The 15,139-nt window shown below is 41.1% G+C and overlaps 2 protein-coding genes across 4 annotated transcripts in view; one reads left to right on the top strand and one right to left on the bottom strand.

The window, feature by feature from the left end:
- The window catches only part of TPK1 (thiamin pyrophosphokinase 1), a 321,339-nt gene extending 312,198 nt beyond the window's left edge, over positions 1-9,141 (top strand). For both annotated transcript variants that reach the window (XM_074892034.1, XM_074891961.1), the window contains one exon: positions 8,862-9,141. In XM_074892034.1, the coding sequence (XP_074748135.1) occupies positions 8,862-8,980 (119 nt within the window). In that variant the 3' untranslated portion in view covers positions 8,981-9,141. The remainder of the gene's footprint in view (positions 1-8,861) is intronic.
- A 1,280-nt stretch (positions 9,142-10,421) lies between these two features.
- SEC61G (SEC61 translocon subunit gamma) lies at positions 10,422-13,613 on the bottom strand. 2 transcript variants are annotated; one of them, XM_074892165.1, is made up of 4 exons: positions 13,519-13,613; positions 12,674-12,773; positions 11,397-11,499; positions 10,422-10,529 (listed from the first exon to the last, which is right to left on the bottom strand). In XM_074892165.1, the coding sequence occupies exons 2-4, from the start codon at positions 12,765-12,767 to the stop codon at positions 10,520-10,522; spliced, it is 207 nt and encodes a 68-aa protein (XP_074748266.1). In that variant the 5' UTR covers positions 12,768-12,773; positions 13,519-13,613; the 3' UTR covers positions 10,422-10,519. The 2 variants fall into 2 exon arrangements, with proteins under 2 accessions (XP_074748266.1, XP_074748351.1); XM_074892250.1 differs by lacking the exon at positions 13,519-13,613 and adding an exon at positions 13,394-13,510.
- Positions 13,614-15,139: the final 1,526 nt, after the last annotated feature.

Raw genomic sequence — 15,139 nt, 5'->3', positions numbered from 1 at the left:
TCATATTTCCATAAAACTCTTAGGAAATGGTGCCGTTCGCTATTAAAGCTTGCATAGTAAAATTATTTGCCAGGGATTTAATTTGATCAAAGTCAGTTATTTGTGCTAGTAGCTAAGAGGGGCTGCTGCTTGGAGCCAAGCCTGGCGATGCCCTTGGCCTCTGCAGGCCTTTGCAACCAGCTGTCCTGGGATTCGGTGTGGCAGGGCACACAGACGGGATCAGCTTTCTTTGCACCCTGGCCAGTGCTCAGCGGTGAAGGCAACTGTTTGCTTCCTTGTGGTCAGAGGAGCTCTGCGAGCACCAGATCCACAGTTCTGGCACAGTTTAATAGCCTGTCTGGTCTGGCAGCTTCATTGCCATGAGGTCTGGGAGCAGGAAGCTCTGCAACTGGTGGTTGAGGGAGTCTGCGGCACATATGCGGCTCCTGGGGGCCACCTACGACTCGGAACAGAGCAGCCGTGGTCTGGGTCAGTTCTGGTGGGGGCTGGACTTGGGGGGGAAGGGTTTAAATCTGCAATATGTTGAAACCCTCCCAGAGTTCAGAAGATCTGCTTTGATCTTCACTATGGTAACACTGCACGTTGTGTACAGCCACCTTTGTTCTGCCACAAATAGTGGTTCCAGCCCGCTACCGCTCAGCTGCTCTGCTTCCTGCCCCTACAAAACACGGCAGAAGCTGGAGTTAAGGACTGAGCCTTTACAGAGCTTTGTCAAATTATATTTAATTTAATTTTGGCACTGTAGCCCAGTGACAGAGCAACTTGTGCAGCAGAACAGGACTCTGGATATGGAGCTGAGCTGGTGCTGGCAGCAGTGATAAGGAGGAGAATCTAGCCTGCTTAAAGTTGTTTTTCAGGGCTGGCTAGGGACTGGCTTTAGATCAACTCCCTTAGGAAAATCGCATCCCCACCACAGAGAAAGGAAGCAGAGCAGTGCTAAATTTGATGGCATACTTGACATTGGGGACTCTTCCTACGCACTGGTAGGCAGTAGAAGAGGTTGGCTGAGACCATTGTGCAGTGTTTATGGCAGTGCTGCTGTTCTCCTTCATGGAGCGGATGAACAAAGTCCTTCAACCCAAATGAGCAAATATCCATATACCCATATTTTCAGCTACAGGCCCGGTTTGGACGTTACAAGAATAATCATTGTATCTGCACATTTTTGCAAACAATGGGAACAATGGTACCACACAGAAGCTGTAAGACTTATATTATGCATGTGTTTTAAAATCCTCTTTTACTGCCTCTTCTTGTGAGTTTATGAATCTAAATGTGACAGGATTTATCAGGATTCCAAAGAATAGAAGAGAAAAATAATTAGCTATGTGTTCTGGTTAACTAATATCACACTCAAAAACCCATTGAAGGATAGATAGGTTTCTGTGGGAGGGCGTTTTTTTTCATCTTTATATGAAGTGTGGGAAAATGACTGTAGCTAGAGGCAAGATGTTGATCAAGGTCAGTCCTGGATCTGGTTGCGTTGAAAAGCTTTCTGGTGCCAAGTTGTTCAAAGCCTGAGCACATGGACATAGTCTACTAGCCCTGAGGTTTGTGTCAGGAAAAGATTGCCTCTCCTCCGTCTTCCCCCATCTCTCTTCCCTGTCTCCAATGGCCCGATCATGAGGAATGCAGGGGAAATTTCACTCCTTTCTGCAGCCCTGCGTGTGGTCATTTGCTAGGATCGTTTGGCTATCTTCCTTTAACAAATTCAGTGTTTTTCACCATTAGATGCATTATATCGACTTGGCAGTGTAGCAGCTTTCAAAATAGCAAGTACTTTCAGGTTATTTGCCATCATGTCAAAGCAGAGCTTCAGACCTACATGCCAAGACAGAACGCCATTGTTTTTAGCTAATCTCGGGTTTCTGTGTTGTAACAGATTGCCATTCTCAGCTTTGTGTGACTAGGTGATGTCTCTAAAGCATGGCAGCGTAATAGGATGATGTGCACTATGAGGTGTCTTATGGATGTTTATAGCTAAGACAATTCATTAGCTGATGCAGCTCAGCATTACTCTTGCCCCTTTTTCTCATGAGAATAACGTTCTTTATCTCACAACACAAAGTAGAGATAGACCAAAATAGCAACAAGTTATTTTGTCTAGATTATATGCAAGATCTCTACAGTAGTGACTGTCAAACTGAGGCTGTATTTTATTTCTGCAGCTGTTTCTTCAGTGCTCTAACACTGTTATTAATAGTACCTGTCACTTGTACAGCCCCTCAGAGTTGTAAGTAGTTTGATAAACATTATATAAACTTACTGGAAAGCATCAAAAAGGAAGTAAACACACTGCTTCTTACTGGCTAAACTAAATTCTCTAAATTGCTTCATAGCCTGGCTTTGGCTTTAGCTTAGTGAAAAAATCTTCCAGACCAGCTATTTCACTGACTTCCTTTTTTTATACTTACATTTTTGGTAAATCACTTCTATATTGTAGTATTGGTACAGCTTTATCACACCTAGATGGGAGAGGCACTACTGAAAATAGTATATACAGTTTCCACGTCAGACTTTCCAGGCCACTTTAATTAAGTTAAGAGGCCAAAGTGATTTTGAACAACACTGGAGCATATCTTGTTAGTAGTACTAAAATGCTGCTAATAGCCGTAGAAACTTCCTGCAGTTAATGTTTCTTGTTGGTTTTGGTGAAGGAGTAGTAACAGCAGAGACATTAGTGTAGGAAGTGCTCAATTTCTTAGCACCATTTTTATCAGCTTATCATTTTAAATTGCCACCAAGCAGGTGATATGACAGGAGGAGTTCAAGCTATTCTTACAGTACTACCATGATTACAAAGCTGGGAAAAGTATGTGGAAAAAAATGTGTGCTGGAAATAAATGTGAAAACTTCTGACATCCATTTGCATTTCTGAAGGCTCACCCAACATGGGTGGTTTCTAGCCAGGGTGGAACACACAGTTCTGTTAACATATTTTTCTCTCTTTTTAAATGAAATCATTAAGCCTTGCCAGCCAGTGCTTTTGTTGTCACCTCCTGCGTTCCCACCGATGTGAGGCCAGGCAGCCTGTGCTGCAGAGCCCCTGCCCAGAGTCTTTGCCAGCATCTGAACCAGTAGAATAACAACTTGGTCCTGCCTGCTGGGTCCCCTTCACCCTGTATCCTCTCGACGCTTTTGTGAGCCCGCTCATACAAATCTGTTGAGATTACAAAACCATTGTTCTGTGCTACAAAAACAGATATTAAAAGTTGCAATAGTTTACAATAAAAATTGCCCAGTGCAATCTCTGCTTATTCAAAACTTCTCTTGGCCCTGAGGGGATCTGTGCCATGATAGGCTAGCCTGTCCCCTCCCAGCAGACTCGGCAAGCCTTTATGGTACTTCTGTGTTGTGTCAGTATTGAAAATAGTTCGTGTTTTATTGTAAATTACTGTTATTTGCAACTTCCAGTTTGCAGTTCCCACTGCACAGAGATCAAGGACCCAGTTTTTCCTTTGTATCCATCAGTGTAAATCAAGATTAACTCCAGTGAAGTCAGTCTAATCACAAGTGTAAAACTAGGAAGAAGGAAAGTAAAATCAGTCTATAAACCATTTGGTTTTTATTTTTAAATAGCAAAATTAATGCTGCTGTTCTGCAGACACAGGGTGACCTGCAAAGTACTAGCTCATGCGTTACTAATGCATCTCCATTTAAATGCAGATTTTGCTCCTAACACAGAACTTCAGGGAAATCCTCTCCAGATAAACCGTAATAGGATACCAAATGGTAATTCAATATTTCACTTTAACTTGTGTTTCAGCTTATTGATCTTAATTTTCTATCATTTTGATGCAGCATTTGCCTAGGGGGAAGAGGATTACATTCACTATAATACGGCTTTTAATTAATAATTAATTATTTTGATATTCCAAACATCCATGCCAGCAGTGGCAATCAGCTTGTATTCCTGTAGCTATTTCTATTTTCAGTGGTGGAAACCAGCAAGGTGTGACTTTACATATTTCAGGAAGTAATTGAGACACACAGCTGAGAAAAGGAATCACAGTATCTATGTGGGACACGCTTATCGTGATGGTGTTTTGTTCTCAGTCATTGGTGGTAATACTAGTAAGACCCTGACTTGTTGGTGAAATCCCATGAGGTGGGGACACTCGTGCTACTCCTGCATTCAAGGGCTTTCCAAAAGGCTTCCATTTGCCTAGGTGTCTTTGGATAACAGACATGAGGCGTGAGTGTTGGGCCATTCTCACGCCAAAATCACTTCCTTCACTAAATCTGTGCCTTGCTAAGGAACAACTTGCACCTCGTGAACTCCTCTTCCAGCATGACCATTAGATACTGTGGTTAAAAGCCTCTCTCTCAGCTGTCCAGATTTCACTGTGGCTTTGGGACAGATGTAGGAATAACCAGAGGGCCTGCTTGTTCAATTAAGCCTTTCAAATTAATGACATAATTTGCTTTTGCCATATATGATATGTTTAAGAAGTAGTTTTTTTCTCTGTATATGCCTCCCTCAAGTCTGCTTAAGTGCAGTTTACAAGATGTGCATGAGACCTTGATATAAGCTCTCTTCTGCTGGACTGAACTTTAAGTATCCTAAATAGTACAGTGAAGTCATAGAAATAATGTTTGTAAGTCTACTAGATCATGAATACAGTTATTAAGAGGAATAACCTGATATTGAGAGTTAATGTTTTTGCAGCACCTAACATGATGAGACCCAATCTGGTTGTAATTAGCCCACACTATTTCTCCGTTTCCAGGCTGAAAGCCTGCAGCACGACGGTGAACACATTGCAAGCAAAGCTTAGGTCTCATTTTCTTTACCATTAACTAAAAAATAAAACTCCCAGCCATGGTAGAGGTATAAATATGACAACAGTTTTTAAAATACATTTTTAGGTTTGGGGGTTTTTGTTTGGTTTTTTATATAGCTTGATTACTTATAAGGGTGCATTTTGTTAGCATTTCCAAATGTTCTGGCAGCCATAAGATTCATCAATTTTCAAAAGCTTACATCTGAGATTAAAATTTTCCACATGGCATCCTTATAATTGTGTGTTAAAAAAAAAAAAAAGTATCAAAAGATGAGCAATAAAATAGTGGAAACAAGCAGTCTTAGTGTTAATGAGACCTCCTTTGTCATATAATTTGTTCAGCAAAAGGGATGTCTAAGAAATAATGATCTCTGTGATTACGCTCCTTTGGGAAGCTCACCTATGAGCCCTCAGATTTCTTCTCTAAATTATTTCCAACACTCTCAAACTCCGACAGATTCAACCACCTGCTAAACAAAATAAAAACTCCTAGAAGATTCCACTACCACATCAAAATAAGCCCTGCCCATGACCATGTTTATGTCTGAATTAGTGACATATTGCAATCCATCAGACAGAAATGAGAATCTTTCGTTACTGATCAGAACACTGGGCACACCATAAAAACCTGTCTCATAATAGATTTGTTGTTTGTTTTTTATTTTGTTGTTTTGTTGGTTTTTTTTTTTTTCCCCAGAAAAAGGCAGGTTTGGTTTTAGTTCTGAAGTCCAGAGTTCTCAGACTTCAAAACCACACCACAGAACTACTACTTCGCAACCTTCTCATGTAACCACTCATGGCCTCCATGGCTTTTCTTGAAGGCATGGCCACCTAGGCTCAGGGCCACCGAGACAGGATAACTTTATAGATGGAGAATAATGAAATAGCTACATTGGAGGAGCTGGGTAGAATAGTTTTCTCATCAACAGCCTATTATCAGTAAACACAGTTTGACTGGAACCAAAGCACTAAGCAAAACTTCAGGGATAAAAAATGTCTAGCACTGCTGGAAGAGGGAGGGTGTTTTCCATGAATCACTTACGGTTTTATCCAAATCAGCTCTTGAAGGTTCTCATGAAAACCAAAAGACTACTATTTGTCTAAAAGAAAAATTTCAGTGATCCAAAATAAATTTAATTAGAGCATTCTAGAAATCCTAGGGTTTTTGTAATTTAGATTTTTTAAAAAAAAAAAAAAAAACCACAATGTGAAATCCTTTAATAAAATAATATTTGGTACCCATCAAAACTATACTTGCTAAATATTAGAAAATAAAAAGGAATGCACTTCAGAAAAATAATCGCAACGGCAAGAATGGGGATTTTTTTTGTAATAGTGTTTTTTCCCAAGGCATAAGCTCTTGTTAGGATTTAACAAGTAAGACTGAAAGCCATTTAAAAAAAGGGAATGGATCAGGTATGAACTGATAAAACTTCCCACTTCTTTGACCTTGTAAACTTCACATCATAATGCATGACACAGCAGACGTTTTCCTAGAAGCAGTAGGTACGTACATCCTCTTATTTCCTTTACTGTCGTAAACCTGTTTTTTCACATTTATTACTGTTCATTTATTGAATGGAAAGCATGCATTTTTAATTACGTTAGTTGAAATGTTGGCTGGTTGTGAAACCAAGTACTTGGAATTGGTCCATTTGAGCCACGTGAATCAGCAGTACTGTTTTAAAGGGATTTTTTTCATTTTTTCACTTCAGCATTTCAAACTATGATCCTTGTGCAGCACAAAATCTGGTAAAGATAAAAGGCTCCATCTAGTGGGCAAGAACTTTTTATTTGAAGGAAAAAAAGCCAAGATTTTCACTTAATTTTATGCATGAAGAAATACTGCTTTAGATTTTGTTTCATTAAGCTGCCATGTTGTTGTTAATTCTTGCCTTCTACAGAGCCATTATTTCATATGCAAAGCTGAAACATTAAGAATTATTCTGACAGTCTTCACAAGAAGCAATAAATGATACTGAATGAGTGGGTTTATACAGAAGAGTTGATCCACAAAACTTTTCCTCCCTCCACCTTCAAGCTTCAATATATAGTAACCAAAAATGGATCATTTTTGTATCAACAAATATTTTAAACTATTTAAGGTTCTTTCCCTCTTAAAACTGACTAGAAACATTCATAACTTGACCGTACACTTAACACAGTATTTTGGGAGTATTTTTACAAAGTGAACTCTGCCTGTTACCTCATCTTCATTAAATGACCTGTTTACCTGCAAAGGGTGAAATCTGGGTTCTCTGGCAACTCAGTCCAGTGCATCAGCGTCTGGCAAGGCATAACCCCATCGGCCTCTGCCGTCTCTTCCAAAGGCAAACACCAAAACTCATTCCTCCTGGCATTTGTCTAAGAGCCTGGCTAGCACTGTTGTGTGTCTAAAATCATCCTGATAGAATCTAGCACCTTTATTTAGGTACATAATTGATTTAGTACAGTACTGTTTCCTTCCTCTTTTCTGAACTTCTGTACTGCATTGCAGTTACACTCCAACCCCCTGAGAGATTCAAATGGCAGGACTCTTCAGTTTAAAGCAGTAGTGAAACTCAGCTGTTACTCTAACCAAAGAGCTAGCAGAGCTAGCAGCTAAAACCTTCTCTTCAGTTCGTTGAGGCTAACAAGAGTGGGAGCAGGAACAAGTAGCGGCAAGTGCAGATTTGGCAGAAAAGACACTGAACCACAGTGTATGTCCTGCCTTTTGTCAGACTCTCGTCTCCCACTTTCAAGGTGTACAGCCTGGCAAGATCAATTCCTCCTGCACAGCTTTCAACAATGGGTAGAGAGTGTAACATGCATTGTAATAGTACATTACTACACCCGTTTACTGTAGCCCACGTTCACATCCATGATCTGAGTATTTGTCTCCTGTGCAAATCACAAAATAGAGCTTAATATGTTGTTTTGCACATCTCCTGATCACAGGGAGACCTCCATTTGCAATGGGCTGCTTGATAGCAAATCCAGGAGTCCTCCTTCAGTATTATTGCACAATTTGGAAATTCTGAGAGGCCACACACTCGCTGATCTGCCTGAAGAGTTCTCCCCAGCTGCAGCTCTCCTTGTATCCTCCATGGAAATGTAACTCTCTGGCACCAGTGAGTAAGAGCTGTCAGTTGGCTTGTTTTACAGACTAAAACAAAGGATAGACTTAGAGTTCTTACTCTGGACCTTTATATGAGTAAGGACTAACACAGAACTGACTAGTCTTAGAGCGCCTTTGGGGAAGTTTTTATGTTTGCAAAATAGAAGCAATGCTATCTCCAAAAGGGAGAAAATGGAAAATAACAGTTAGAAACTGCATTTTTTGGTTTAAGGGCAGCTTGTATCTTTGGTATCAGCTTGTAGGAAGTCTTTGTGACCCTTAAAACATGTCAGTTAAAACAGTACAGAATGGTTGTTTAAAACTTCCAAGAATATTTCAAAATTATTGTTACAACTGCACTGTTCGCTGTGTTAAACTCTCCTAAAATTGACATTAGCTATTTGTTAGAGTAATGGTACTTGGTTTCTAAGGCACATGGACACCTACCTCACTAGGTATGCAATAGAAGAAAAGTCACTTATTTCAGAAGTTGTTAAATATCATCACTTTTAAGTGCTGGCCTTTGCTCCAGAACTGTTCACATTTAAAGAGATTATAGGCTTGTTGCTGAGCTAAAGCAAATCCCACATTTGGAACCACAGCAAGATCCTCTGCTTCCTTTTACTTGAAATACCTCGTGTAGCACTGGTACTTGAGCTGATGCTAATAAAACACAAGTTTCCAGATGTGAAACTCTGGGAAACATTCGACAATCTGCTTTTGTAATAATCTGCTGTAAACTCAAAATGCTAATCTGGGGATTATGTATTAATTTATTCCCTCTACAGGTCATTGTATAGTCTCATACAAGCCTTCTAATTAATATTTAGCATTTCTATTTTAGATATTGTTTATTTGGGTTAGATTTACTCAGCTGGTTTTTTCCCTCTTTGCAGGAGCAGCAGTCCTTACAACAACAAATGTACATCACTGCATTTGTTTCAAGAGTACCACTAAGTCTCTTTACTTACTTTTCCTAGCTAACCAGCTGCTGAAGTTTGGAACACTCGTCAGCACCTCCAACACCTATGATGACTCCGGGATTGTGACCATTGAGACAGACAAGCCTTTGCTGTGGACAATGGCTATCAAAAGATAAGGTCAGCTACAGCTACCTTTCTGATCTGACTCAACTCCAATTACTGCAAAATTCTGCTGAATTCAGACAGTAAAGCTGTTCCAAAAGATATAAGCAGCCACTGATTTTATGTACTGAATGGAAAATAGGTCTGAAATAAAAGTTGGATGAGATCAAATCAAGATTAGTAGCAATAACTGAGTACTTCATTCTAGCACCTCACTCTACTTAATCAGAAGACACATGAGCTACCACCCAATACAATCACCACAGAAGTGAATATAAAGGAACTGCTACTGCTTATCTGGTTAGTTCAGACTATTTTTAAGAAGCATTTTATTCCAATACTGAACTACTTTTTCTCCTTTTGCCAAAAGGAAATACAGTACACAGTTGCACATAGCATAACTACATTAAAAGGTGATAGCAATAAGAGTAGTTAATCTCATTCTTCTGTCCTGGTTTGTAGCATATGTAGGTGCTGGTGAAGATTTCTCAAGAAGAGTAATAATTGAACTTTTCTACTTACAAAGCAAGTTTGTATACTGAAGAAGCTTCAGTTTTGCTGTAATACCAATATCAGATTTCCCAGTGCTTTTAAAGTCTGTAATAGAAGTAGCATTGTAACTTCTGCAAATACCAAACGCTTACAATAAGCTTTTTGGAGTGAAATATAAATTTCTTAATCTCTATCTGAGGAAGAGCAATGCATCTACCAGTTTTTGCAGGCTTATTTTTTAAAATTAAAACATTCAATCATTTAATAATGGAAGCTACCAGGTCAACAAATTCAGAGCCCTTCATGAGTCTGTGTGCAGTTGTCTTACAGAACCAGTATCCAAAACGGATGTATATCCTGCCCAACAGCAGGAGCAAGTTGTTGACTCGCTGAAGGACTGCTTACTATCTCTGACAACTAAATTAACCTTGAACTGTACATCTTAGTAACTAACTAAGTCTGGCTTTCTTAATTATGCCATCGGGATAAGGACAGGCAATGCAAGTTCTTCATTTGATGGAGTTGTTTTTCCAGTCATTTACATAATATAACCTAACAGGACTTCCAAATACAGAAAGGATTTAGGGGTAATGATGGTGATTCCAGAAATGACAAGAATTCCAGTTGACAGACTTTTAAATCACCACTTTGGAGGACGCTGTTTTCTTGCTGCCTACTTTTGCTGGAACAATGCTGTTTACTAAGCAGTGAATTAATTTACTAGCAGTAAATTAAGCATTGGAACAGCTTCTGGAGAGGCTGTACAGTTGTCACCCTTGGAGGCTGGACTAGAGACCTCCTCCAAGGTTCCTTCCTACCCCATTCTATTACAGTTGAAAGTAGTAACAAAACAAAACACAACACAACACCCACTCTACTACTACTAAAAAAAAAAAAAAGCCTGTCATGTAGACAGGTATGATCGCATACAGAGGAATAAAAAGGAATCAGATGACAAGAATGTTTGAAAACCCAAACTGAGCTTGTTTAATAGCAAACAAGTTAAAGCTGTGAAGTCTTTGCAGCAAGTGTCACAATGTCTTGTTCTTCATGATGACTATTCAGCCGCCTCTGTTGAGAGAACAAAGTAATCAGTTTCAACTAATCAAGTGTGATCAAGCAATCCCATCTAAAAGTCTAATTCATCCTCCCACTGTTGCCTTGTTAAGACAAACATTACTACCGTTACAGCTTATCCCCTATTTTCAAACATTTCTCCTTGCCTAGAGGACCACTCTTACAGGTATAAGCAAGCCACATGTCACGGTCACGGGACAGTATTTAACCTGTTCAAGTGCTAGGACAGGGATTGCATCAGCTCTGGGGAATCTGAGGGGTTTTAATTGGTAGTGTTAATCAGACAGTACCGCAGCTGCCAGTCAACTTAACGGGCAAGTTTTCCGTGCTGCAACATCCATTCCAAAAGGTATTTTACAGAATGCAGTTACTCATAAAACAAAGCTTCAAGCATATCTAGCACTCCGTAAATGAAACAAGACCAACTTTGTTCTGTGCCCTGTCATCTTCCAGCACAATCACTCACTTTTCTCTACCTTACCATCCATGCATTTACTTTGGATAACCAATGATAAACTGGAAACAGTAAGAGTATGTAAGATGCAAATAATGTAAGGGTTCTATGGTCAAACACACACTGCAGAACTGGAAATCAAAGTCTTTGACATTCAGTTTTGAAGCAGAATACGCAAAAAAAACCAAAGAAGTATGCACCTAATATTCTGCGGCATGCTAAATTAACAACGTACTTCTTGATGAAGTCCTCTGAATCAAGCAACACCTGCCATATTACACTAACATGTGAAAGGCACAGATACAAAAGCAACATGGATCCTGCAGGGCTCACTAACATCCTGTTTCAAACTGAGCAGGTAAAAATGAGTGTAGAATTTAGTGAAATTGAAGGTCATATTTACTTACACAATGATATTGTTGATTGGGATATGGATCAATTTGACAAAGAAACCAATAAATCCCATTATCGCAAAGCCTATTGCTGTTGCCATGGCAATCTTCTGGAACTCTGCAAAAAGAAAAAAAAATTTAGTCTAGGAAGCCTTGCGTATGGCATACAGGAGATGTGCACTACAGTGACCAAAGGAGAGCGCTCTCTTTAGAAAACGGTAGTTAATGCAGGAAGCAGTTCAAAAGCAAACTCCATTGACATTGAGAAACAAATCCACTTTTTCAGAAAACAGATGAGACTAAGAGAGAAGATGCTGCTTTCCACAAAGCATGGCAGATCTAAGGTTTTTTAAATAATAAGCAGAATCAAAAATACCCACAGTCCATAACAATTCGTGGAACACTTATTCTATTATCTTTCCTTCATATCCCTACAAGCCCTGAAAATAATCGCCAATACAATGTCAAAAATGGAAAAGCTGCATTAATCACAGGAAGATAGCATCTTAAGTGCCCACAGAAGTCAAGCTTTTAAGTGATATTCTCCATTACGTTAAAACAGCAGCCATGAAGTGGACCAAGGTCAACAGCCCCTCACAACCCTGCCAGTCAGTGAATGAAGTTCCTTACTGATCTCAAAAGACATCAGTAAACTTCACCCTGCGCACGTGAATAAAGCATCGTAACTACTACCATTAAGGACAACCAGTTGGATCCTGGTTGTAGCTTCTCTCTAATGCCTCCGAGAAAGTTCAGACACCTCTTCTATACCTTCAGCAACAAAGTTCTTCCTGTCCTAATCAGGCAGTCACCGACAGCTGCAAAGTACTGCACGGGCAGTGCAAAAAGCAATCCGAGCTCCTTTCCAGTCTCCAAAAATGATGCGTTTCCTCCAAGGTCATGTAACAAAAAGTTTTCTCCAGAATTTCCCTCAAGTTAACTGCAATCAGTCAAACTGGACTGGTCTTTTCAAAGTGCACCCAAGTTCTTCACAGATCAGTTTACCCAATACATGAAAATTATTACTTGCCTGTCTCAAAATGGCTAATTTTAACTACTTCGCCTATTTTATGAATACACACCTACGTACACACAGAAAAGGAAACATTCAGGTTTATTATATCCAGAACCATAAACCCAACAACATTTGGACAACTGCTCAAGTTAAGATTTCATACTGGAAGCTGAGAAACCTTCACAACAAATGAATCAACAGAAGTGACACATGGAAAGATACATGGCAAGATATAAGATGAAATAAGGATTGTGTTCTGGTTTATTGTGTGTTTTACCTTTCCTGTCAGGCTTGGTGCATCTCTTAACAAGTCGTATAGAATCTTTTACAAACTGACGGCTGGGTTCCACAAATTGCATCACCTGATCCATGATTGCCTGTGAAGATGAACAGATTTAGTATTCGTGGTGCCACATGTATACTGAAAGGGAGAAATTTTTAATTACAGAAGTATAAGGAGCAGTTACCTACAGAATTTGGAAATACCTAAGATAGCTTAAAATATCATATTTGAACCTAAGCAGACTTTAAAGGATACTTCCACTTTGCAGAAAATAAAGACACTGTATCAATATATGAACATGAGGACCCACCACTGCCTGCAAAAAATATGAAAAGTTTTGCCTTTCAGCACAGAAGAGGAAAGCAACACCTCCATCACAGCCTGCTTTCAGCTTTTCTCCTACACTGTGTTTCTGAGAACACTACTGAAGGCATCTGAACAGGCAAAAGTCACCCTTTTCAAGAAACCCCCAAGCCAGAGGCTGCTGGAGGGCTGGCGGGCACCGAGGGAAATGCCACGGCCTCATCTCCCCCTCAAAAGCAGCACCTGCCAGCGCGCCCTCCCCCGCGCGGGACCGCGGCCAGCGGGACCTGCCGCCGTGAATCAGCACGGGCTCTCTGACAGAGGCGTCCCCCACACCAGCCCCCTCAGGTCTCCCTGCCGCTCCCCCTCCTCCCCACTGCGGCCGAGGCCGGGCCGCCCCGCCTGACCCACATCCCCGCATCCCGCCGGCCCAGCGCCCCCGGGGCTCCCTGAGGGGGCTCCCTGGCTCCTCCGGCCGAGGGGCGCCCTGGGCGGGAGGGGCCGGGCCGGGCCGGGGGTGCCCGCACGGATCTTACCGAGTGCGCCGCCGGGCGAAGGCCACGTCGCACAGCGGCGGAGGGCGGTGACGTCACCACGCACGGCGTGCGCGCAGCCGCGCCGCTTCCGGGCGGCGGGGGGGGCGGAGCGGCGCGGCCTTGTTTTAGGAAGAAAAAGGAGGATTTTGAGGGTGGGGTGGTTTGTTGTTTTCTTCCTCTTTTTTTCCTTTTCCTCTTTTTTTTCCCCTCTCCTTTTTTTTCCTTTCTTTTTCCCTTTCCTTTTCTCCCCCTTTTCTTTTTTCACCCCCCTTTCCTGTTTTCCCCTTTCCTTTTTTGTTGTTTTCCCCTTTCCTGTTTTGTTGTTTTCCCCTTTCCTGTTTTGTTGTTTTCCCCTTTCCTTTTTTTTTGTTTTGTTGTTTTCCCCTTTCCTTTTTTTTTGTTTTGTTGTTTTCCCCTTTCCTTTTTTTTTGTTTTGTTGTTTTCCCCTTTCCTTTTTTTTGTTTTGTTGTTTTCCCCTTTCCTTTTTTTTGTTTTGTTGTTTTCCCCTTTCCTTTTTTTTTGTTTTGTTGTTTTCCCCTTTCCTTTTTTTTTGTTTTGTTGTTTTCCCCTTTCCTTTTTTTTTGTTTTGTTGTTTTCCCCTTTCCTTTTTTTTTGTTTTGTTGTTTTCCCCTTTCCTTTTTTTTTTGTTTTGTTGTTTTCCCCTTTCCTTTTTTTTTGTTTTGTTGTTTTCCCCTTTCCTTTTTTTCCTCCTTTTTTGTTCCCGGACCCCCCCCCTACCCCCCACCTCACTGGCGAGGCAGCCACACGGCCCCAAGGTTGGCCAGGGCCTGTGGCCAGGGCCTGTTGCAGGTGCCAGTGCAGGGGCAGGGGAGCCCCCCCAACCCCCTGGGGGTGAGACCTCAGCACCCCAGGGCAGGCAGCCGGCAGGATTGGGGAAGGGGGGGAGGCTGTTGATTGGCCCCGGCCGGGGGGTGAGTACAGCTGTGGCGGTTGTAGCCATAGGATCCAAGAGTCCTGTAGTGGGAAACAAAGGGAAGATGGTGCCAATATACCCGTGACAAATGCTGTTCGATGAAGGGAGGGGAAAAAAAAACAACATGAAAAACTTGTTCAGACAGTGATTGCCCGTAAGTCAGACATCTATTGATTTGTACCAGTGCTGAAACCGTTGTGAAGTACAGGAGTTCATCACCTCTGAAAACATCAACTCCTGTGGCTTTTTTGTAGAGGAGTGTGCAGCACAGCACTTAAAAATGGGAAAGCTTTTTACATTTCGGCACTGCAGGTGCAATGCAAAACACTTCCTTGCATGAGGGGGTAAAAGAGGCTTTCACTGCCTAAAGTGAGTCCTTCCTTGCTGTTTTTGAAAGGAAAATCAGATCGTGTAACAGGTAAAGGAAGAACAAAGATAGCATTTATTGATTTTTATCCTTAATTTGCTTTTGATATTACTAATTTTGGTCTAGAACTCTTCCTAGTTGGCTGCCATACTGAGTACCCAAAGCTTATTAATTATTCAGTCAGGCTACAGGGCTTTTGCAGCCAGATTAGGCAAATGCTTTGTTGATCTTAACTCACTATTGGATTTAAGTGTGCACAAAATATTTAACTTTTTGCTGACAGCCTTCATGACAGATAAATTACCATCACATCACAGCAG

Source organism: Strix uralensis, chromosome 1 (assembly GCF_047716275.1).
Source record: "Strix uralensis isolate ZFMK-TIS-50842 chromosome 1, bStrUra1, whole genome shotgun sequence".
NCBI classification, from domain to species: Eukaryota; Metazoa; Chordata; class Aves; order Strigiformes; family Strigidae; genus Strix; species Strix uralensis.
Note: the sequence above shows the minus strand (reverse complement) of the source record. Positions and strands in the feature narration are given on the sequence as shown.